The sequence below is a fragment of the Cebus imitator genome, unplaced genomic scaffold, assembly GCF_001604975.1.
Source record: "Cebus imitator isolate Cc_AM_T3 unplaced genomic scaffold, Cebus_imitator-1.0 Scaffold67, whole genome shotgun sequence".
Lineage (NCBI taxonomy): Eukaryota > Metazoa > Chordata > Mammalia > Primates > Cebidae > Cebus > Cebus imitator.
The window spans coordinates 4,152,129-4,177,753 of NW_016107382.1; the positions used below are offsets into that span (position 1 = coordinate 4,152,129).

General features: G+C 37.2%; 2 protein-coding genes across 6 annotated transcripts in view; one reads left to right on the forward strand and one right to left on the reverse strand.

The window, feature by feature from the left end:
• CSRP2 (cysteine and glycine rich protein 2) overlaps positions 1-7,303 on the forward strand; it is a 60,840-nt gene extending 53,537 nt beyond the window's left edge. For all 3 annotated transcript variants that reach the window (XM_037739285.1, XM_017530618.2, XM_017530619.2), the window contains exons 2-6: positions 1,037-1,149; positions 4,280-4,448; positions 5,607-5,736; positions 6,367-6,460; positions 6,988-7,303. In XM_037739285.1, the coding sequence (XP_037595213.1) occupies positions 1,038-1,149; positions 4,280-4,448; positions 5,607-5,736; positions 6,367-6,460; positions 6,988-7,064 (582 nt within the window). In that variant the 5' untranslated portion in view covers position 1,037 and the 3' untranslated portion in view covers positions 7,065-7,303. The remainder of the gene's footprint in view (positions 1-1,036; positions 1,150-4,279; positions 4,449-5,606; positions 5,737-6,366; positions 6,461-6,987) is intronic.
• A 5,039-nt stretch (positions 7,304-12,342) lies between these two features.
• Positions 12,343-25,625, reverse strand: part of ZDHHC17 (zinc finger DHHC-type palmitoyltransferase 17) — a 92,323-nt gene continuing 79,040 nt past the window's right edge. For 2 of the 3 annotated variants that reach the window (XM_017530621.2, XM_017530620.2), the window contains 7 exons: positions 23,894-24,018; positions 23,006-23,068; positions 20,199-20,292; positions 18,987-19,070; positions 17,283-17,440; positions 16,207-16,301; positions 12,343-15,169 (listed from right to left, as the gene is read on the reverse strand). In XM_017530621.2, coding sequence (XP_017386110.1) covers positions 15,031-15,169; positions 16,207-16,301; positions 17,283-17,440; positions 18,987-19,070; positions 20,199-20,292; positions 23,006-23,068; positions 23,894-24,018 — 758 coding nt within the window. In that variant the 3' untranslated portion in view covers positions 12,343-15,030. The remainder of the gene's footprint in view (positions 15,170-16,206; positions 16,302-17,282; positions 17,441-18,986; positions 19,071-20,198; positions 20,293-23,005; positions 23,069-23,893; positions 24,019-25,625) is intronic. The other variant, XM_017530622.2, reaches the window with a different exon arrangement.

Sequence of the window (25,625 nt, forward strand, 5' to 3'; positions counted from 1 at the left end):
TTTTTTTTTTTTTTTGTATTTAGGTGAGACAGGGTTTCACTATGTTGGTCAGGCTGGTGTCGAACTGACCTCAGGTGATCCACACGCCTTGGCCTCCCAGAGTGCTTGATTACAGGCATGAGCCACCATGCCCCGCCAGAACCAGGCATTTTGAACTGGGTCAGGCAGACCAATTTGTTGAGAAGGGAGATGAGAAAATGCTGGTCCTACATGACAGTGGGACAGCCTAGGATCTGTACTTCCAGCTTGCCGCTTACAGCAGGCTACACTGTTAGAGGTTATTCCTGCACACTCAGCAAATAGTAGGAAGGGAACTTGTAGCCGATTCTGTATGGCCTGACCAACTTGTCAAAGAGGAAAATCCAACTGTTGGTTGGACTAGAAACTTAAACCAGAGCCATCTGGATGGGTGTTTGTTGTGGTTACAGCAAAGGCTTTGTGCATGCAGTTGTACGAGTCACAGACACAGCTATTTACACTGCAGTCGTGTAATTTCAGCAGACAAATATAAAGCTTGTTCTTGCAGGGCAACACACTTTCTTCCCTAGAAAGCGTGACATAGCTTATATATGTTAAAGGTTAAGAATTTAGTGTTGTTACAATGAATTAAACATGTAATAAAAACCTCCACCCACGTGTCAGATCTTCAGCTGAGTTTTTAAAAAATGTTTATTAAAAATGGGCATGTCAGGGAGGGGGACAAGGCTTGTCCTTCCCCTCCCCATGCTTCTTTTGTAACTCCTGGGGATTCTAATGGCATAGTTTGTTTTGTGCCTGGTGACCTGTACTGTTGTATTGAATGCAGGTCCTTTGTCTTGCAGAAAAAATCTTGTGCATGACAAGCCAGTTTCCTAATGAAAGAGTTGTGATTTGGGAGGAGATGAGGTTATTTTGGAGGAACGCAGGCCTCTGAAAGATGTGGTTAGAGAGGTTCCTAAAGAAACAAAAATCTGCAGCTGTCCCTGGGCTTCAGCAGCCCTCTAGGGAGCTGTAAGACCAGCATAGGGACATTCTAATGAATCCTTTATTCCTTCAGAATGCCTGTCTGGGGCGGTGGAAACAAGTGTGGGGCCTGTGGGAGGACCGTGTACCACGCAGAAGAGGTGCAGTGTGATGGCAGGAGCTTCCACCGCTGCTGCTTTCTCTGCAGTAAGTAGCTTCCTGGACAGAATTTGTACGTACAAAGCTTTCATTTGTCTATTTAAGGAAAAATTGCATTTTTGCCCGTAGAGATTATTTTGGAAGCACGAATGATTTTTACCTGTCGTCTTAGATGTTGTAAATGCCGAGCCTAGCAGCAAAGACAGGAGTGGTGGCCTAAGACACCCAGCCTCCCTTTGTATCCCCAGAGCTCTTGGTTGCCATTCTGGCCTTGACTTTGTTAACGCATCTGCCTCCCCCACCTCACTGGTACCAGGGCGTCATTTCTGTGGTCTGGCACCTAGCACAGTTTCTGGCACATGGCAAGGGCTCAGCTCCCGCTTTTGAGTAAATGAATTGCTTCTCATCCACCCCAGCTTTCTTAGATTCGCTTTAGTGATGACAAAGTCTTCAAACTGTAGAGTAGCAACTTAAGAAAGTGCTTCATTAATCATCTTATGAGTTAATGACAGAATTTTCTTTAATCAATGATTATGTCAGATAAACCCACCCATATGGGCAGATGTTTGCCTTATCAATCATATTGTACTGGAAAAATTCCTACAGAAAACCATATGTTAAAAATTGGTTACAGGGAGAAACCATCTTCAGGAAAAGACTTCATTCTGAAATTTGAATTGTCCTTTTCCTTCATTGGAGCCAGCATTCAAGTATCTGAACCTCTTTTTTTTTTTTTTTTNTTTTTTCTTTTTTTGAGACGGAGTTTCGCTCTTGTTACCCAGGCTGCAGTGCAATGGCGCGATCTCGGCTCACCGCAACCTCCGCCTCCTGGGTTCAAGCAATTCTCCTGCCTTAGCCTCCCGAGTAGCTGGGACTACAGGCACGCGCCACCATGCCCAGCTGATTTTTGTATTTTTAGTAGAGACGGGGTTTCACCATGTTGACCAGGTGGTGTCGATCTCTTGACCTCGCGATCCACCCGCCTCAGCCTCCCAAAGTGCTGGGATTATAGGCGTGAGCCACTGCGCCCCGCCTTGAATCTCTTTAATAGCGTAACTGCTTTGCAGACAACCAGAAACAGACAGCAGAAAGTTGCAATTGCAAAAAAAAAAAAAATACTACATAGGAATGTTCACTACATATGCCTCCATAATAATTATACTACTGTTTCTCAGAAGATTTGGCTTAACGTTTTCTTTTAGAAGTTACTTTTTTTTTTAAGGAATCTATTTTTCAGCAGGCTTGTAACCAAGGAAGTATGGAAACAATGCAAATACTTTAGAAATTGCTCAGTTTCATCTGTCAAGGTTAAGCCACAATGTCTACACCATAATGAAACATCACATGCGTGTATGTTGTTGATATTTGTTTAACTAAATGTCAAGTTCTTTACTGGCCATTTCTACCAATCCTTTCTAATATTTGTCTCTGCTGACTAAAGCCCTCTATGGAAATAATTCAGAGTAGTTTGCAGACCTATGAGAATTTTACTGCAGAGAACAGGGATGAGGACTGGGGGAGAAAGGGGTGGTTAAAGTCCTCCTCCCCTCCCCTCCTCTTTGCTCTCCTCCCTTTTATCCTTCTTCCTTTTTATTCAACCCCCCTTTTATTTTTCTTAATTTTTATGGGTACATAGTAGGTGTATATATTTATAGGGTACATGAGATCTTTTGATACAGGCGTACAATGTATGATAATCACATCATGTTTTCTCTTATTTTTTTTTGAGAAGGAGTCTTACTCTGTTGCCCAAGCTGGAGTGCAGTGGAGTGCACCGCAACCTCTGCCTCCCGGGTTCAAGTGATTCTGCCTCAGCCTCCCGAGTAGCTGGGACTATAGGTGTGCGCCACCACACCCCACTAATTTTTGCATTTTCAGTAGAGATGAGGTTTCACCATGTTGGCCAGGCTGGTCTTGAACTCCTTGACCTTGTGATCCACCCGCCTCTTCCTCCCAAAGTGCTGGGATTACAGGTGTGAGCCGCTGTGCCCAGCCATCACATCATCTTACATGAGGTATCCATTACCTCAAGCATTTATTATTTGTTACCAACATTCCAGTTAAACTTTTATTTTTAAATGTACAACAAATGATTGTTGACTATAGTATCCTGTTGTACTATCAAATACTAGATCTTATTCTAACTATATTTTTACACCCATTAAGTCTCCCCACTTCCCTCCCCACACACTACCATTCTGAGCCCCTAGTAACCATCATTCTACTCTGTATCTTCATACAATTGCCTTTCAAATAAGGGGGAGAAATTCTGATCTTTGATTTCCAGCTGCCAGATTGTGCTACCAGTGAGTTTCCTCACAATTTACTTTTTTCTCAAACCTAACTGAAGTTTGAGAAAGTGAAATAATGTCTGGATGAAACATGACATTTGGCAGTTTTACAAAATGGGACACATGGAAATGTCCTGTGGCAAGAGATCCATGAAGAAAGAATGCATTCTCCTTTGGGACATAAGGGAAAGCAAATGCAGACTTTGAACCACTTGATGATGTTCAGACGACCCATCACTGCTGGAGAAGCTGCTGGGGAGAGGGAAGGGTGATACCTCTTCCCAGTCTAGACTAGTGATGAAAACTAGAATTCAGGATTTAAAACTATTTTTATCCTAGGGGGGTGCTTTTTGGGGAAGGAAAGGCTACAGAGGCAACTCCCCCAAGGCACTGAGCTACCCTTCTGTTCTTTGTTAGGTTGTGATTTAACAGTACTTGGTAAGAGAAGGCTGAAAAGATTAAGAGTGTTGAAGTTTGGGAGCAAGGTGGTGTTTTATTCCTTTTGTTTAAGTAATTATAGCCATCTCTGAAACTTTTCTCCCTTAATATGATCTCCCAGAAAGGGAAATCATATTAAAAGTTTGATGAGCACCATAGGAAAGGGAATAAAATATAAATGAAACAAGAATAAAGCTTAAGGCTTCTGATGTTATATTCTGATACATTTTTGAAGCAACTGTTATATCCGTGGAGGAATGTAAATAATCCTCGAATGTAGCTGGCCAGTCCAGTTGCTGTCTTGTGGATTTTGGGAAGCCACAGGATAAACCAGGAATGTGAGGGAGCCTCAGCCTTTACCGTTTATAGGCCATGTGTCTGTGCCACCATTGTTCTAAGGAAAAAGGCGTCCTTGGAACGTATTTAAAGTCTAACTTTTTCCCCTGCAGTGGTTTGCAGGAAAAATTTAGATAGCACAACAGTGGCAATTCACGATGAAGAGATCTACTGCAAATCCTGCTATGGAAAGAAGTATGGGCCAAAAGGCTACGGTTACGGCCAGGGCGCTGGCACACTTAACATGGACCGTGGCGAGAGGCTGGGCATCAAACCAGAGAGGTGAGTTGGGAGACTGTTGGTTACCTTCAGAAATGAGTTACAACAGTTAGTGCTGCTTGCTGAACAGGAACTTGGGAGTATCCAGATTTTTGTTGAAACTTAGCAATAAAATGGGACTCTGATTTTCTAATGTAAACTACTATTCTTTAAGTTCAAAATACAGTTTCGGACCTAACAAAGTTCTTATTAATAATTCCACTGATTTCTGCTGCTGGCTTTACAGCATTCCAAGCTCTATCAAGGAGTCATTTTCTCAAAAGCAAGTGATTTATATTTATTTCCATTTCACAGCACCTTGGAGACCAGATCTCATGAAATTAAATGGTAGAGAAATGTGCTATGTGAATCATGAGAGGTGTTTCTCATGTGCAATTTAAGCAGTCAGTGAAAATTCCGGTCACTCCTTCTATGTAAACATTTTTCATCAAGAAATCACTTTTCTCTAACATTTTGTACTTAAAAATGGAAATTATTTCTTGCTTTTGATTGTTTGAGAGGGTAGTGTTAAACCTTAAAGGCTTTGGTACCAATGTATCAAGGTGCTAAATTTGTTAAAGTTCACTTAGTATTTCTTATTCAAGTTAAATAACTTCTTTGTTTGGAATTCCCCCTCCCCCACCACTCTGTCACTGTCACCCAGGCTAGAGTACACTGGCACAATCTCGGCTCACTGCAACCTCTGCCTCCTGGGTTCAAGTGATTCTCTTGCCTCAGCCTCCTGAGTAGCTTACGACCTTAAATATAGCACTTGGTTTGGCTAAAATAATAATTACCATGTACTGAGTCCCTGTTGTCTGTTGAATGTTTATCTTCATTCTGCATAATCCTCACAGTAACTCTGAGGTCCATTTTATAGATGAGTCACGTCACACAGATAAGTGAGGGAGCCAGGATTTCAACCAATGTCCATTTGGTTCCAAAGTCTGTTCCCTTCCAACTGCGTTTTTATAATAATAATGAGCCCAGAGAGAGGTTCAAGTAGTAACTCTGGCTGGCACCTGAGTCGTTTCTTTATTCCCTCCCATGTGCTGGCCTGCGAAGGCCTCCAGCTTTCAGGCAGTATAGTGGTTAAGTCCCAGAGTTCCCTTGTTCCTGCCTTGTGTACTTAAAAGGGCCCGGTGGAAACTCTTGCCTACTTTTTTTTCCTCTTTCCACAAGTGTTCAGCCTCACAGGCCTACGACAAATCCAAACACTTCTAAATTTGCTCAGAAATATGGAGGTGCTGAGAAGTGTTCCAGATGTGGGGATTCTGTATATGCTGCCGAGAAGATCATTGGAGCTGGAAAGGTAAAGTGCTGTTTCAATTAATAACAGCTAATGACTCCTCTGCTCCCTTTCTCCCCTTAACCCTTCCATATTCCTTGCTTGGATGATGGCTTATATGAAACTTTTCTTTAAATGCATTTCCATTAGAATCATTAATTTTTTTGAAGCGATTCCCTTATTTAACAAGTCACTTTTATGTTTAAAAGAACTTGTTTTCATAGGGGGCACTCCTGAAGGTTATACTTTAAAAGGCCAGACTGTAAAGGAATCTCCAGGTTATTCAGTATAGTGAAAAAAGGAATCTGAATCAGGACACCTGATGCGAATTCAGTGTATGGATTTGGAAAAGTTACCAGCTAACCTCTTTGAGCTGTGCTGTTCTCAGCCAGAAAGAAGATGGTCTCTTTATAGGAGCAAACTGGGCTTGTGGTTAGGTCTGAGGCTGCTCTTGAGGAAACAGCCTTTCTGTGGGTGACCAAGAGTGAGTGCAGATACTGAGGGGCACTGGTTCCAGCTTTCTCATTGGAGCTGAACCACAGAAATCAGGAGCTTGCCTTGGGGTGATCTTCCTGAGCCGCCACTTGCCACACATCTAAATTGAACTGTAGGAAACAGGCCTCTCAAACATGCTGACACATTTGTCTTTTCCAGCCCTGGCACAAAAACTGTTTCCGATGTGCAAAGTGTGGGAAGAGTCTTGAATCAACAACTCTGACTGAAAAAGAAGGTGAAATCTATTGTAAAGGTAAGATTAGTTTCAGTTACTGCTGTCCATATGAATATCCCACACCGGTTCTTGTTTAATGAAATGTCACTAGCATTTAAAAAAAAAAGGAGAAAGGGGTACCACTGACTGTTTGAAAATAAGATATCCCAAGATGCTTGAAGATGACAGAAAACCACAGATAATCTCTTAAGTTGCTGATTATTTAAAACTCCCCCCAGATAAACACCACAAATAGCTATCTTTTGCCTTCATGTCTTGAGCAAAGCCTAAATATGTAGAAGAAAACAGACAAATACATAACTTACCTGCCCTGACTCATGCTTGCAACTCAGCAGGACCACGCTGAATGCCATGGAACTAGAATGCGTGGACTTGTCTTTACAGCGTTATTTAGTACACAACACGTTTAATATCTTTAAATAAGTTGAGCCCTTTCACATAGCAGTTTTTTTTAATTTATGGGGGTTTGTTGAGTGGGTCTTATGCAGTGCTAGCAAAGCTTAATGGACTTGCACTAACTATCCTTCCTCCCTTTTCCTTTGTAGGATGCTATGCAAAGAACTTTGGGCCCAAGGGATTTGGCTATGGCCAAGGAGCAGGGGCTCTTGTTCATGCCCAGTAAGGTGTAAACCCAGAACTAATCATCACACACTGAGAATCTCTTCATAATCTAGGCACAGATAAATCTTTAACACTAAACTACTGTGAAATTCTACCAGCATTAAGTACTGTATATTAATTACCTGTACTTGGATAGGCCTGGCTAAGTAGGAAGAGAGCACTGTGTCGCATCCTTTTACTTTGTTCACCAGCATTTTGGGGGAACATTTCTTTTATGTTTTAAATAAAACTTCAGCTCGATTTGGGTGTTCATTGTCTTTTAATTAACCTTTTGGAGGTGCTGCTTTGATTTCAGTTAGTGGAAAATCATTTGGGTCCCTACCTTTGTTACCCCGTTACCCCGCTGACTCACTAGGTTAATGTTTGCATTACAGCTGTTGAAAAGGATCTTTTAAGCAGGCAAGTGTGCCTGAAGAGTAAAGGTTGCTAGGCAACAGGCATCACCATTTCAGCTCCTCAAAGCTGGTGTTCGGCAGTGCAGCATCTCCTTCCTTCCTGCCCCACTGTACTCTAAATTCTTTTGATCTATACTCAGAAATCAGTACAAACACCTGCAGGCTACTATAGAATCTGAGACTTAGTATGATTCTTTTTAAAGACTCTCCACTGTGTTCTGACAGATGGTGACCTACTAAATCCTGGAAACGGGTGTTTCACACATTTTGACTCTGTATAAGTAGCAAAGAATGTTGCATTGTCTGGGCACATTCAGCTGGCTTAGGTAGAAGAGGAGCATTAGACTTTTTATAAGGTATGGTTTCATTATTCCCCCAGAAACTTTAGTTCTTTGCTAGAGATTCAATCCAACTCTCCCCCAGGAGTAGGATGTGTAATAGGTCTGTAACATATATTAGTAAAATTGAACCAGCCCGTGAACACATCTTAATCTTTTCCAAGGTTCATTTTAACATACCATACTGTGCAAGTTTCACTCTCTTGCCCAGGCTGGAGTGCAGTGGCGTAATCTCAGCTCACTGCAACCTCTACTTCCTGGGTTCCAGTGATTCTCGTGCCTCAGCCTCCTGAGTAGCGGGAACTATGGGCATGCCACTGCACCCAGCTAATTGTTATATTTTTAGTAGAGATTGGGGTTTTGCCATGTTGTCCAGTTGCCATGTTGAACTCCTGGCGTCAAGTGACCCACCCACCTTGGCTGCACAAACTGCTAAGATTACAGGCGCCACTGCACCTGGCTTATTTGGCACTACAGTTGCCAGCAGTCCTTTCTTAAACATACCAAACCAACATATTGCCTATTTTGAAAAGCTAACGGGGATATTGGTATGTATGACATCAAAAACAAAAAATAGAAACCCAGTTAGAGGAAGATGGTGGAGGATGTACTGGGTGCTTATTCCACATCATAGCCTCGAGCAACTTCAGGTGTTTTATAAGGCATACCAGTTCCATCATTGGTTGTTAGGGGGAGGAAGTAAACAGGCTGGGAAATAGTTAATTGGTCATAAAAGACGTTGAAGGAGAGGAGTTATGGAATAACTTCTGATTCTGTATGTGGTAGAACATGTCCACAAATTCTTTGAACTTCCCATCAAATGACAGTCTAATTCCCCTGTCTTTGAATAAAGGCCTACCTTAGTGACTCATTCTTAGTATTTTGGACAAGGCTAGGTTAGAAAAGACAATACAGCTTTTGCCTGCTTCTTCCTCTTAGGATGCTTACTCTTGGAATTCAGCCACCATGTTCTGAGGAAGCCCTAACTACATGTTATAGCCATGGCCTCAGCTGAGATCTTTCAACAACAGGCATTATCAACCATCAGGCATGTGAGTGAAGCAGCCTTCAGATTATTCTAATCTCCAGTCTTTGAACCATCCCAGCTGATCCCAAATGGAGCAAAGTGAGCTATTCCTGTTAAGCCCTGACCAAACTGCAGATTTATGAACAAAAATGTTTTACGCCACCAAATTTTGGGGTCATTTGTTACCATTTCTACCGTTTCCCAAACTCTACTGGAGTTGCTAGCGGATATTCAAGAGGAAAAACAATGTAAATGAAGCTTCCAGGTGCCTGGTAATTTGAGATTTCTGTCTGGTAAAATAAGACAAGATATCCATTCATATTTTAAGTCATTCTTGATTAAATTGGGAGCCGTGGCAAAATAGCTACTCCAACACTGTAAGATTAATTTCCAGTGGTTCTAGCAGTAGAAAAAGGAATTTGGCTTTGGGCCAAGACTGTTTTGGGAGGAATCACTTGGTCATTTGGATGTATGTCAGTAGCCCCAAAGTAATCCGAATGCAGTATTAAAGTGCTTCAAGATCATAAAATACTACTTTCATTTTTAAAACTACCCCTTATGTTGGCTTGGTATATTTAAAGAGGACTGCTGGCAACTCTAGTGCCAAAAAAGTCATGTCAATCAAGTAAGTTTAGGGTGTGTTACAGAAACTAGATAGATCTGTAGGCTGACACTGCACACTAGCTATCGAAGGCCTTCAGAGCCTATGGTTGAAAAGTCTGTTTTAATATGAAGACAGCCTTACATTGAATTAGTTGTCCATGGAACCATTAACATCTTGGAAAATGTTTTGGACCTGTGATACCCAAACAGTTTGATCTCAGGACCCCTTCATATTCTTAAATTATTGAGGACTCCAAAGAGCTTCTGCTTATGACAGTTTATGTATAGCTATTTCCACTAGAAATTAAAACAAAACTTATCAAGATTTTGTATCAGAAATTAAACATTTAAAAAATTTTAATTCAGACTTCCACTTGTAGCCAAAATGTAATAACAAGGACCAGATTTATCTTCTCACTGTAAACAAGACAAATTACATGAAAAAAATGTCCAAGACACTGCACATTATAGGCATCAAAGACCAGTTATGGGGGATAAAACGGGATCAGTCTTAGTAACTATCAAAGTTTACTGCTTTGAGTTTCCAGGTTGTAGTACAAGGAAGAAGAACACAGGTGGAGCTAGAAGCCACCCTAAGTTAAGGCAGAGCTGAGAGTCCAGGAGGCCCAGTGGCTAGAGTTTGCAGGACTGGAGAGGATTACAGAGAGCAAACTAGGATTATGCAGAGCACCACCCCACCGTGCAAGTCTTCAGCTGAATTCTGACAGGACATGAATGTTAGGTGACTACCAAGGCCTGAAAAAGAACCATCCAAAAGGCATGGAGCAAACAGTGTCTGGTGTTCACATGGAATGGAAATAGTGCCTGTTCCACCATCAAGACTGGGAAATATGACTCTACTTAGAGGTTGGGACAGTACAGAGAAGGCTTTTTTTTTTTTTGAGACGGAGTTTCACTCATGTTACCCAGGCTGGAATGCAATGGCGTGATCTTGGCTCACCGCAACCTCCGCCTCCTGGGTTCAGGCAATTCTCCTGCCTCAGCCTCCTGAGTAGCTGGGATTACAGGCACGCACCACCTTGCTCAGCTAAATTTTTTTTTGTATTTTTAGTAGAGACGGGGTTTCACCATGTTGACCAGGATGGTCTCGATCTCTTGACCTCGTGATCCACCCGCCTCGGCCTCCCAAAGTGCTGGGATTACAGGCTTGAGCCACCGTGCCCGGCCCAGAGAAGGCTCTTAACTCAGTAAGAGCACTGCTTTGGTCTTGCCTAACAAATCTGAAAAGCAAGACCTCAAAGGATCAAATTTTCCAAATAACTGCATACTGACTAAAGCTCAAGAGTTTATAGAAACACAAAAATATCAGGCACTCAATTCATAGTGTTTGGCATCCAGTCAAAAATTACCAGGCATGCCAAGAATGAGGGCAAAAAAATATCAAAACCAACTCACAACTGACAAAAATGTAAATGTTCGCAGGTAAGGATATTAAAAGTTATTAGAACTACATATTTTCAAAAGGTTGAGATACTGAAGATACTTTAAAAGGTCCAAATCAAACATTGTAGGTGAAAACAAAATGTGACATGAAAATAAACTGAATAGTATTGATTACACATTGCAGAAAAAAAAATTAGTCAACATAAAGACAAACTATCTAAAACAGAGAAAAAAGAACTTAAAAAACCAACTGAGGATTGATCAGTGAATTGGCAGACAATCTCAAGTGGCCTAACACATGTGAAATTAGTTTCCTGAAGGGGGTGGGGAGGAAAAATAATTGAAGAAAGAGTAACTGAAAAATTTCCAAATATTGATGAAAACTGTAAACCTACCTATTGAAGAAACAGCAGCAGCAACAATGAGACTTTATGATGCTTTGAATGGATACAATCTAAAAACATTGCCATCTATTAAAAATGTTTGTCAGTCCTAGTAAATGATGATGAGAGACAGTTTTAGCAAAATTTATCTGGGTAAAACACTCATATCCAATTCAAAGGCAATCTTTAAGAGGCATAGCTGGTTTCCTTGAGTTTCTTAGCTGACACAGACCAAGGAACATTCTGAATGTTCACTCTACTTGGAATTACAGATTTCTCTATTTTAAGTCACATAAATATATTTAATAGAAAACTCTGGTAACAAGCGCTTTACTTTCTGACAAGACGTTAAGATTTTCTATACTGGGATGTACCACTTGTTTCCAATTACGTCTAAAAACTAGACCCAGACATCCATTATCATAGGTATGATCTATCAATCTAGCAAGGACTAGGGGAGAGAAAAAGTAGACAACAAAGAGGAGGAAAATACTGGGCTGGAATGAAAACTGGTGACTTGCTTTTACTTTATACGGTCGTTCAAGATACTGTTACTTGAGCTCCAGACAACTCTTGGGGCATTTTTTTCAATATAAAATTATGGCTAGAGTATTAGTCCAATTTGAAAATATTCCTGTTTAATACCACTGGGTTCTCAAACCACTGGAACAACAGGAAAGGGTACATTAGTAATTTTTGCATTTTAAAGTCCCAGATAAAGAAGTTCTCTTTGCCACAGATATCTTCTCAAGTAACTGAGATCAATGTCTGGTAGGCTTCATTCTGCCACATTTTTATCTAGTATAGTATCTTTAGACATATTTAAAACTTGGAGATTCATACAGTACCTGAGGATCCTAATTAACTCCATGAAATTCAAAATTCTTAAAAAAATTTATTCTCTTTAAAAAAAATTAATTACACACACATGCATACACACAGTATTGGATTTTTTTTTTTTTTTTTAGAATGCTAACACCATCTTTTACGTTTCCAAATTCCTACAGTCCTATGCCACTTGACTCCTAGTTAACCAGGATATAAATAATCTTTTCATATCATAGGTACCACTATCATATTTCATCAATTTCCTGATGTAAATTGAGTGAAATCATAAACAAGCACACACTTAAGAGTCAGTATTTATTCTGATTAATATTTTACAAAATTTTGACATTTAATTTATGTAAGGAGGGCTAATTTATTAAACACTTTACAGGTTTTTCTTTCCACAGAATAACACGGTAAGTAGCAAAATAATACTTGGCACAGTTATAAATAAAGAAAATATAAAATAAAAATATCTATAGCTTAAGTACAACGATGCTGTTTTATGCCCATTAATATCAAATTCCTGGAAACAACAAAAATATGAATGAAATAAACTCCAAAGAAGTAATTCATGTTCAGTGCTGAGAATTACGTTCCTATTTGCTAAAAGTATCCAATTAGGTTGATATGAACTATTCTCAAAGGTTCACCATCATACACAACTTTAGAACTGGGTTTATAGTTGGTTCCACACACAGGACCTACAAAATAATTAAACAGATGGTATACTGCTGCATAGCTGGCTCCTGACCATCTGACCATTTCTGAGTTATAGATTTCACAGGTACTACAAGATGGTTACTACAAAATCATTCACATTGCTAGTATTTTCCATTAATTATACATCTAGAGGTTTTTTTGTCCATTTAACTGAATGACATCTCTTTTGCACCGTAAAGAATATTGTACCACAAACAAAGAACATGGTAACAACATTCTTAGCCAAATTCTGAAAAACCACCATAGTCTTTAACTGTTGATAAAAATGTATTTGATAAAAATGCAACTGAGTCTTCATGTGAAGTGGCTCAAAATACAAAAAATTAAAACAAATTCTAGCATTTTATAAATAACTCTGAATTTAAAAATTACCTAAAATTTCCCCCAATTAGTAGTCAAAACTAGCTGACATTTGTAAAGTTAACCAATTTTTACATTCTATGACAAAATGGCACAATGCTATTGCCACCCCACACCCATCTCTTCCCTTTTCAAAAATAAAGTACATATGCCAATTTTCTAATATTAAAACACATACACTAAGGGTAATCTTTATTTGATGTGTGACTTATGGTCAAATAAACTACTATATAAAAATGGTACTTGGAAATACTGAACATCAACTATATACATTTCACTGCTCCTCTTACTAAGGCAAGGGGCGGGTATACCACTAGATTGCTTTAATACCTGTAATCTGCATTTTACGGGGAATACTAGTTTTACCAAGCATCAGACATGCAGTGAACTTGCAGGGTATAATGCCTATTAACAGCAATTTTGAACATCACTAGAAGCTCATTAGTTATCTCCCTTTTCTTTTTGGTTGGATAAAATGAAACGAGCAGCTTTAAAAACACTAACACATACAGACACAAAGAGAAAACTATTTGATAAATTATTTATATACAGATACACATTCTTTACACTGGTCTAGGTTCTGTCATCTGTCTGACCACCATTCCCTCACCCTCTCCCACCCCATTCCCTCTCACAGATTTCCCACAGGTTGCTCGAACCACAGTGTGCTACAGCACTTAAGATGACTAAACCAAATCTTACCCTGTAAACAGTATTTACGGAAGCAGTGACTAGTAGTCCACCAGGAAGGTATGAAAATGCTGTGACAAAAATTGATCAGTGCATCACATTTAACAAAAATAAAATCTTTTCTAAAGCTGTTTCAGAACTTATTCAATATCGGATAAATTGAAATATTCTTGTGGATGAAAGTCTACTTTCTGATAGGTCATTTTATTAAAACCAGAATATACCATCAGCTTTTCTTTTATTCACATGTGTTATGTACACAGATCATGCTCCATCTTTAGTTAAATGCCATTATTTTGTCTACAATTATTTTGCAGCTGAGAATTTAAAAAGTATTCCATGTATCACTATTACTGAGAATTTTGCATTATTTGTTCTGCTTTTTTCTTGAAAATACCACCTTAACCCTTAAAAATGGAACTGTTTGAACATCAAATTAAATTCTAATTTATGCTTCACTGGATAGTATCTGCTAGTATACATTCTATGTGGTGTATCATGCACTTAGTAGGGCTTTTAAATTTGAACAAAATAACATGACTTACTATACTCATGCAAGTGCTTCATTATCAGACCATAAAACCTCAGAGCAAGGTTACTACAAATTATTTCACTGAACAAGAAATATATCAGCATTGCAACAGCTGATAGAAACAACACATTGTTAGCACATTTTATTGTGAACATTTTCTCCTGCCTTTGAAGTTAACAACACAGTAGATCCCAACCACGTGATTTTATCACAGTATTTACGTGTACATTCTAAAATGTACACAATACTAGTCAACTTAATGCTCTGGAATTAGATGCAATACTCCTACTAGATTGCATCATAAAATTAAGTAACTTAAGTTTAGTTTTAGTTAAAACTGAACATTTCTGATCAGTACACCATGTCTGTCAATAGAATAAGCTCTTTTTTTGTGAAAAATACTGTGAGAACAAAACCCAAAAGTTGAGTATGTTGTAAATTTCCACATTAAGAACCATTAAAATTCTTTTTTATCATCTGTATTCTTCCCAGAAATGGCAGTGTGTTCTGTCCATGTTTACTTTTGTTAATAAAAGTGTTGAAAAAAAGACTGTAAAATTCACCGTTAGCCCTACACATAGCATGCTCTTGTTCAAAGGATGTGGATTCGAGTGTGAGAGAGACACGGACAGACACAATTTTCAGGCACCACTCAGCAATATGCTTCATAGGATAAAGATGTTGCTACACCAGCTGGTACCCAGATCCTGATATTTGGTCATATTCTATTGTATATTGCCTGGTCCAGTCCACGATAACAGGACGAAAGAGGCCACAGCATCGAAATTCAAAGAAGTCTATAATATTCCTTACACATCCATGGCTGAAGACAGCACCCCAAGGAGAAAAAAATGTCAGTCAGTATAAATGATTTAATACATGAAATCAATATAATTTTCTTGTTAAATATATTTTTTTCTAAACTTAAAAACTCAGGTTACTTGCAAGAAGGAACCAATTTATAACTCTATAAAATACATATGCCTTCATGTTTCTCCACTGCTCTGCCAACAATGATTTTTCTCTTTTGCTAATTTAAAGACTTAGACAATTATATTTTAAAGTTATTCAAATGTGCTTTTGAAGCTAGAGAAAATTCTTACTATGTTGCCCAGCCAGGCTTCGAACTCTGGGCTCAAGCATTCCTCTCACCTCAGCCTCCCAAGTAGCTAGGATTACAGGCATGTACAACAATGCCTAGCTCCATATGCAATTTTTTATAAAAAGCCTTTAATTAGTGCTCTTAGGCAGGAGACAAACTACCTCTAAAATCGAGAAAAATATGTAAAAGACAAAATAATTACAAATAGCATGAATTTGGCAGTGAACCTAAGGATAACAACTTAAAAAAGAAACATCAAGGGTAAGTTCACGAAATTTTAGTATTCCAGTAGCACCTTCAGAAAAGCAGTTAGTTTTATGCCTTACATAATTTTTGTACCTCTGGGAAAATTCTCAAAACTACCCAACTAACTTTTTCTGTTTTTATTTAAAGATATGCTTGCTTTCCAGAAGTATGCCATAATTGAAAGCACCACAAAACCTTGAGTTTGTAATAACTTCAGTAAAACTCAAAGTTTTAAATATGTCATATAATTCAGATCGTACTGTTTCTAAGCAGCAGACTGAATATAAATTAAAATTAAAAAGAAAAAATATAAGGAGATATCACAACTTTATTATATATAATTGATGTGATGAATTACGTTATGGTGTAATGGTGAACTGACCAATGCCATTTCTGCAGACATCTTAAATAGGATTTAAAAGCTATTTTACATATCACCAAGTAAAAGAGTCTGGTTAGTAAGAAAATTTATATGACCAGGGAAAATATTAAATTTATAGATATGTACGTACTTGAATGGGCTTTCAATAGATGTTGTTGTGACTTTAAAGTGCTTGTATCTCCTGGCATTCATTCTTTCATTTGTAGTAATACCTAAACATGATATCTAAGAGGAAAGAAAAAGCAAGCCATTATTCTTGTTTTTTGTTTTTGTTTTTTTGTTTTGTTTTGAGACAGGGCCTTGCCCTGTCAACCAGGCTGGAGTGCAATGGCACATTCTTGGCTCACTGCAACTCTGCCTCCTGGGCAGGCTGAAGTGATCCCACTCCCACTGCCCCACCAGTAGCCAGGATTATAGGTGCACGCACCATGCCCGTCAAATTTTCCATTTTTTTTTTTTTTTTTTTGGTAGAGATGGGGTTTCACCATGTTGCCCAAGCTGATTTTGAACTACTAGGCTCAAGTGATCTGTCCACCTTGGCTTCCCAAAGTGCTGGGATTACAGGTGTGCGCCACCGTGCCCAGTTGGAAACGATTATTCTTTCTAAATACTTAATATAAAAAACATGAATTCAAAGACAACTAGGATAAAGATAAAAATAACAAAGTGTTTTCGGCTTTCCTTCAGGAGATCATCAAAGCTAGTTTACATGATATCATTTTGACTGTGAAAAGTGGCCAGTTAAATGTGAAAAATATTTAAAGACAGATTCCTTGACTGACATTGTATAAATGGATAGACACTATTCATGCTCAGACAACCTCACCATTAGCCTCTTTGAGAATGAGGTTTTAAAAATTCCTATTTTAAAAAAAGGCTTCAGAATAAATATTGGTATTTGTGAATAATAAAAATACCATTAAAAACACAAAATTAATATCATCAATCTAAGCTCACACATGTTCAACTAGATGTATTTAAGTCAGGAGTAACAGATAAAAATTTCTGTTAAGTACTAAAAGTCAGAAGTTCACAGTATGAGAAGAGGAAGGGGAAAAAGAGTGAGGCAGAAAGGAAAACTAAATTGAAAAATAAAATTAACCCTTTCAAAGCAGGAGTGGTTGGGAAGAGAGTATATTATTATCTTTTAAGCAGAGATGGAAGAGTTTTCAGTAAGTGCACTAAAAAGAATGCACTTGCACATACCTGGTACATCTGACACATGAGTAATACAGCTACCCACATGAAATGGAAAACACTGTTCAGAAACATCCAAAACATCCAAGGTGAACACGTGGCAATTTGGGTAATATATGTCCAAAATCCATCCTTGGTGTAAGTGGTCTCACAGTGGAGTCCCCAGTCTAAAGCCAGAGCAGAAGTACTCAAATTTACTCAATCATCATCCAAGCACCTCATATAGGCATTGGTGCTGGCACCATTTAGAAAACACCGTCAAACAGTCTAGATTTAATTGATGACATTCAAGAGCAAATGTATTCACACTATTAAAGAACCCTATTATATCTCAATAAAAAAAAAAGACAAATGGAAAAGCAGCCACCAATCTTAAAAAGAAAAATTAGTGTATCTTCAGAATAAACAATTTTATTTGATTGGTATTGCATTCACACAATACTTAGATGAATATTTTCTTTACACAAAGAGGATATACCAAAGAAATTTTTTGAAGAGGGGGCATATAACAGGCTGGTGATGTGGGCTCTTTTTTTGAGACAAGGTCTTGCTCTGTCACCCAGGCTGGAGTGCAGTGGCTCAATCAAGGCTCACCGCAGCCTCCACCTCCTGGGCCCAAGCAACGCTCCCGCCTCAGCCACCTGAGTAGCTGGGACTACAGGCAAGCGCAACCATACCTGCCTAATTTTTGTGTTTTTTGTAGAGATGGGGGTCTCTCCCCTTATGTTGCCCAGGCTGGTCTCAAACTCTTGGCCTCAAACGGTCCACCCACCTCGGCCTCCCAAAGTGTTGGGATTATAGGCATGAGCCACCATGCCCAGCTAAGGTAGGCTTTTTCTAACACAAAATCTCCTGCTCTTTGGGAGCTGCTATCATGTATTGCTGTTGCTGGCAGCAAACTGTTCTCTCTCAGGTGTGCTGGGCTAGAAATTAGGCCAAGTTCTTTGACCTAATCTTCCTACTAATCTTTAACTGAAGTGGTAACCTCCTTTGGCTCATTAGGGCAATAACACTGATTATTATTAATATCTGTGGGCAAGGAAGACTAGAAAATCATCCTTCCAAGACTTATATTTAAAACAGGATCTAATACATCTTTATGCTAAGCATGACTAAGCCCTGAGGCATTGTAACCGATGTATTCATTTAAACTCTTTCCAGATTGCATTCTCAATGCAATAAAAATTCATCATTTCCTTTAAGGTATGAAACCCACATGATGGAAGAACAATTTATCTTTAAAAAGTTAACTTCTGATACTTACTAATATTCTCTAATATGCAGTAATTATATCTTGCTTTTCAAAATATTTCAAATTCTCTGCAAATTTAATTGTTAAGTATATGTTCCCAACTGCTTGGTAAGAAAGAGAACCAGCACAATCACTTTAATCTATAAGCTACTGTAGTAAAGCAAGCACATGATGGGGAAAATGTTGATGTACTTTACCCAGAACCTTCTCAGAGCCTATTAAACCAACATGTTTTTCAGAGGACACAAGTATTAAAAGGTGGTTAACTGCTAACTGTTTGCTTATACTGTACATTGGACATAACTGATCTCTATCTTTTTTCCCTTTTGTGTTTCATAAGGTGTCCAAACTATAATTTTAGTTAAAAGACTTTTATCATTATCATAATTTGTTAGTATGGTAAGTATAATCTGAGTGTGCATAAATTTGTTTTCAAAAGGCAAAAAACTAATTGTACTCACAAGAAATACAACCATAAATCATCCAGCAGATCATAAAAAGCAAAAAGAATAGGTAGCCCATAAAGTATCTATGGTTGCCTGCACCTAAAGAAAAACACAGAAGCAAGTTTTTTCAGCTAAGCAAAAACAACGGGTAATACACTTTTTGAGGGGTATGCCATGAAAGGTATGCTACAATTGTGCTGATAATCACATATACATTATTTTAAAAAGTGATTTTCAGGAAAAATGTTTTAATAAAAATCTTAAAGAATGCTTACAATTACACACAAAGATATAATAATGGCAATGGTGTTCAAGTCCCAAAGAACTAATTCTGACCTCTAATCCTATCCTTTGTGAGGTTTAAAATAGTCCTATTTTATCTTTTTTACAAACTTTATAATCCAACTTTTCCAAGGCTTCTCCTCAACAGAATTACGTAATTTTTTGTAATGTTTCCTTTTTGTCATCTCATAAAATCTCCAGGGCATCTCTCAAACCATGTAGTTTATCTCCTTAGACTACAACATTCTTGAACACTGAGGTGTGTATGGTTCTTATCTGTCATTCCTCTCTGCCTCTATACATAATAACATCTTTTTTTTGAGATGGAGTTTCACTCTTGATGCCCAGGCTGGAGTGCAATGGTGCAATCTCAGCTCACCACAACCACAACCTCCACCTCCCAGGTCCAAGCAATTCTCCCGCCTCCGCCTCCTGAGTAGCTGGGATTACAGGCATGCAACATCATGCCTGGCTAATTTTGTATTTTTAATAGAGACAGGGTTTCTCCTTGTTGGTCAGGTTGGTCTCAAACTCCCAACCTCAGGTGATCTGCCTGCCTCAGCCTCCCAAAGTGCTGGGATTACAGGTGTGAGCCACCATGCCCGGCCTGCCTCTAACATCATTTCAATTACTGCCTTCAGTTCTCTACTTTAACTAGAAAAAAAAAAAAAAAATTATTTGCCTCCTTATCAATTTCATTGTTACCCAATGGGGAAAGGTGAAAAGAGTGGGCATCAGACAGAATTGATAGAGAAAAGATATCAGGCACTGATTTTGTAATTTTTTCCCTCCCTCTCTCAAAAGGGTTGCTGTGTTGTCAACCAGAAAATAATTGGGGAAATGAAGGGTGAAGAACTTTCCACTGCCTACTTTAATATTATACTTTATTAATTACCTAAAGTAACTTAAATGAATGATATATAAGAAATTACTAATATAACTTACCTACACAGTTACCCACCCATGGGCAATGATGATCAAATTTTGCTATACACCGGTTGCACACACCACAATGTTTGGACCTCACCGGTTTCCGTATCTGTTAATAGGCATGTTAAAGGATTACGAAAGGCATTGTACTAAGAGAGAAAGGCTGAATATTTATTTTCTCAAAATATAATTATAAAAAATAAAACTATAATTTTTAAACAAGGTTATACCAAGGTTTCCAAATGAATGAAACCAAAAATCACTATTGTTTTAATAAAATTTCAGCTGCAAAAACAAAGAATAAAATAATGAGGCTACTCTAGAAAATATGCTCTTAAGAATGAAACTGAACCATCAATTTACAAAAACAACAACTAAGAATTAAACACCAATTTGATGTGATGAATGATGCTATGTTTAATTCACATCCGTCAAATTTCTGAATAATAGAAACAGCAATATCCAGTCTTCTAAATGATGTCCCATTATGACTAATGGTCATGATATTGGTTGTTCTTTAATAAAAATTATTCCTTACTGAAAGGAAGTTCAGACTAAACGTGAATTTAAAAAGCTCTTAAAATTCAAACATCAAAAAAATATTTGTCATCTCCAAATTAACAAACAAATCCAGCAAAAAACAGCATTATATACATCTATGTCTCTTCTATGAAGTGCCTTTTGAGATCTCACATTAAGGTACAGCATTTCTCCTGCTGAAATGTATGACCATAACTAAGAATGCAGAACATGCTTAAGAAGTTTAGACAGTCACTATTTCTCGCAAAAAAACCCATAAAATTCATTATTCTGCTACTGACATGCAATAAAGAATTCATGCTTATGATGTCTGTTTTTCGTGTTTTAAAAACGGTTTTTAAAACCTACATTACTCTAAATCAGCCAAGTGAATACAAGAACTCACTGGTGATCTTCAAAGCGCTGGCAGTCCTAATGCTAGATATATGATAAAAGAGCTGGAGTTATTAACTCTTGCAAGAAAAAAATTTATAAATGTACTTCAGTGTTTCAACAAAAGCACTGCCACTTCTCCATTAGTTTGCATAAGGTTACACACTATTTTGAGGTATCAAGGAAAAGTCACAGTGAGTACGCAGTTCTTACATCTACCAAAATTGTCTGTGGAATAAAGAAAAGAGTAAGTTATTCTTCACCACAGTTGTGAGACTAAATCTACTTAGGAGAAGGCAGCAGGCTATTCAAACAATTTCTATCCCCACTTCCAACCCTCAGCTGCAACACTAGTTGCCCTTTGGGCAACACTAGTAAAAAATCTGAAAAACAGTCTCAGTCTATTGCCCAGGATGGAGTGCAGGGGTGTAACATTTTTAAGAAAGCTCTGACCTACAAACCTTAGAGACTTGTCTACTTACTAAAGTGAAGCATACCCATATAATGACAACTACCTCTGCTGATTTGCAAGATTTTATAATAGGAAGTGTTCTTTACAACAAGAAATATGTGGCTTATAAATAATATATAATAAAACATTTATGCTATGATGGCAAAAAAGAGTCTTATTCTTGCCATCAGATATTTATTTGACAATGAAACTGCTATCTGCATTGACTGACTATATAATGTGTTTGCCATATGGCAAGTACATCAGCACTGTATACTTGACTTTGTGAAACAGCGTATTTCCACAGAACAGTAGTGTATTAAAACATTCTAAATATTAAGAAAAAGAATATCAATCTTCTAAATTACTCACTATAAAGCACAGAAACGAAAACTGTTTTCAGAATGCCTGAATATACAAAAGAATCTAGTTGGTATCTTAAAGTTGCTACCAAAAGTGAAGCTGTATATATTTTGAATATTCAAAATCATAACTGCTCAAAGAATATTAAGTGTAATAAAGAATTTGCAGAATTAGAACTGTTTCAAAAATGTATTCCATAATCCTAAATGAAGTCAATGACTTTATTATTAATCAGATGTTAAGACATTAGTTCACTTGCAGTGTATAAATACAAAAGAGCATTTAGTTTCATGTACGATTTTGGGATATTTCAGTTTCCATGTAGAAAAACATAAGCACTATGGCAGTCTACATATTTTTCACAAATACTAACTGTAAAAACTAAGAGAAAAATAATTTAAACATAAGAGTGTTATTCTATAGAAAACTGATGTCTATAATAATAAACAATGTCAGTAGTACTATACCTGACTCTATTAATGAATACTAGTGATTTCATATATATCTTGACCTATGAACTGGCTGATGGTGACCATTTTTAAAAATCTATGATAAAACAGTGTTCGAAGTTATATAAACATTCTGAGGTTCCATAGTGTAATGATGAGCACTTAAAGTTACATAAACATTCTGATACAAAAAAAAAAAAAAAAAAAGTACTCAAATTGAACTTGGTTACAGGCCATGTTGTCTTAACAGTTATCTAATGGATTTTTCCCATGTGGCTTTTAAATACAAGCATAAATTTTCTTAAAATGTAGTAAATAAAACAATTTACTAGGGAATCATTACAAACCTTTGATATGAAATACTTTATTACTTAGTTTTGAATTTATTGAGTAACATTTTAAGAGAGAAAGGAGAAAGAGATTGAATACAAATAAATGGCACCTCTGAATCAAAAGTGCAATCAAGGTCTACCATCAGGAAATAAGCACCTTGGGAAGGAGACATCCTTTAACCACCTTTCCTCTTATACCAAGGGGAAGGGAATGCGTTCAAAGAAATTCTTCCTTTTCCCACACCCCACACCCACTATGCTATGCCACTGTCAGGAGGAAAAGAAGGGAGGGAAGAACAAAGAAGAAAATACTACCAAACAGGTACTGCAGAATATACTGAGGTCCAGACTTCCTGTCTCTGCAAGTTCAACTATTGTCTGTGAATTAAGAAAATAATATTTAATTCAAAACTAAACAATGCTCACCAACTCTTTTGCCATCACTATCAATCAATAAACATGATTTTCATCTGTAATTTACTGATATTTTCAGTTCAGAAAGAGAAATAAAATCTTTTTATTTACTGCTATTTTATCGAAATAAGAATACAGGGTAGCAATCTCTATGCTGCCCAAAAAAAAGGGGATTAGACCATAAGAATCTGCCATTGTCTTAGTTTATTATGGACCGAATAACTCATCAAAATTCATCTTGTTTTTAGAGACTAAATACAACAGCTCTTAAAATAATATAAAACGCTTCTATTAGAATTCTCTAAATACACAACATTGTTAGATTATAAAATTGGTTTGCTAATTACCTGCGTTATAAGAAAGGGATGCCCTGGATGGTACATAACAATATTTTAGCTACAGGGATGGTGTATGTGCACTATGAATCAATTTATTGACCTTCTAGTTTAGTCATTTAGCAAACATCTACTGAATGCAAATTATTTCCATGAGATTTACAGAGATATTTAAGATTTACAGAGGTATTTAAGATACACACCCCTCAAAGCAATCACAGTGGCCTTGTAAAGGAGAGAAACATGAAATTATAAAATGTCATGGAAGTGTTATGGACAGGCATCACAAGAGCACCAAGGGTGAGCACCAAATAAAAGATACGTAATCTTAATTTAGCTTAAAGTAACCATCTTATATTGTAAAAGATAGTTACTTCCTTTGTACTCTAGTATCTGCTATAAATACTGATAATTTGGCAGTTAAATACAAGTGATTTAGTTGGTATTATGCTACCTTTTTCTTTTGCTCTTCTGTTGCTTTAATAATCCCTGGATCTGATTTCCAAGATTTTCCAAAATTGTAGAAAAGTGCAACACTATTGGCAAGGAATGGAAGATGGATAAACAAAAAGTTGAGATGTGCCTAAAGTTAAGGAATCTAAAGAAGCAACAATGATAAGTGAATTACTATTATATATATTTACAATCTATAAAATTTTTACAAAACACCTACCAATCAAAAAAAATACAAGCTGTTTTTCATTACGTTTATAACTACATGTAAAAATAATGTGACTTCTTTATAAATTTTAAATCATGTAGACTTATCTGACACTTTAAAAGTTAGTAATTAAAAATTCAATCAATATTTTTAAATGACTAATTTTTTGACAAAAATGAAGGGATTTCTCACGTTCAAATTTATTAACAAACACTTTATGTATATGTATTGCAATCTTTATGTATCTACCAATTACAGATATCATACTCATATATGTAAAAGATTGCTTTTAACCATAGAAAAGTCAAAAAAGAAAAAACTCACTTTTGCCTTTTTTTGAACACACTGAAACTGGCTTCAGAAAAAAATATAAGCTTGCTTAAAACCAATAATGGTTTGTATGTTCACATTTGTATGTTCACATTTTTTCTATCTCATAAAAACATAAGAAATATACTAGGCACTTATAACACTATAAAAATAAAGCAATGTTGCTAGAGCAATACATTTCTGAGACACAAAACACCGGGTATACTTGAATATCACTTGCAAGATTTTACGTGGATACAAATACCATACAAGAATTTCACAAGATTTTTTTCACATTATCATGTGTACCCACTGTTTACATTTCTCAGGATGCACAGATAGAAAAAGAACAGCTTCTTGAATGAAATTATTCTATATTTGTTTGGAAAATACCAAAACACTAAACAGCCACTTGACATACAGGAGAAACAAAAGACGAAAGGAAAGATTAGTTAATATCACCTGCCATATTCAAAAGTGATTTATCTTTTCTTTTTTTGTCCAGTCCCCTCTTTTCCTTTAATTTTTTCCAATCTTATTCTACAAAATATACTGGTACAGCAAGCAAAGAGTAAATAAGAAGTCAAACTTTCAGCTGTTCCAACTCCAGCTCTGGAGAATCAAGTGTGTAGAATGCTGAGGCTTGGTATTACTCAGGGGCAGCACTTTTATTGATCACAAGTTTTAAAAAGGTGCTAACATGTAAATAAATAGGTCAAACTCTCAGGACCTGGATTAAATTCGCATGGGGCCAGCTCAATATATGACTATATATTTGAAAGGTATATTAAGGAATTAAATAGTCAATGAACTTATGAAATTTCTTTCCTTGCTCTTTAAAGAAATTAGGTATCTTCAAATGGTAGACTGAACTTAGCTTTAGCAATAGATTGGACAAGCTAATTTAAAAAATTTAACTGAAATAGGCTGGGTGTGGTGGCTCACACCTGTAATCCCAGCACTTAGGGAGGCCAAGGTAGGTGGATCACATGAGGTCAGGAGTTCAAGACCAGCCTGGCCAACATAGCAAAACCCTGCCTCTACTAAAAATTCAAAATTTAGCCAGGCGTGGTGGCACATGCCTGTAATCCTAGCTACTAGGGGATGCTGAGGCAGCAGAATTGCTTGAACCCGGGAGGCAGAGGCTGCAGTAACCCAAGATTGAGCCACTGTACTCCAGCCTCAGCAACAGAGCAAGACTCAGTATCAAAAAAAA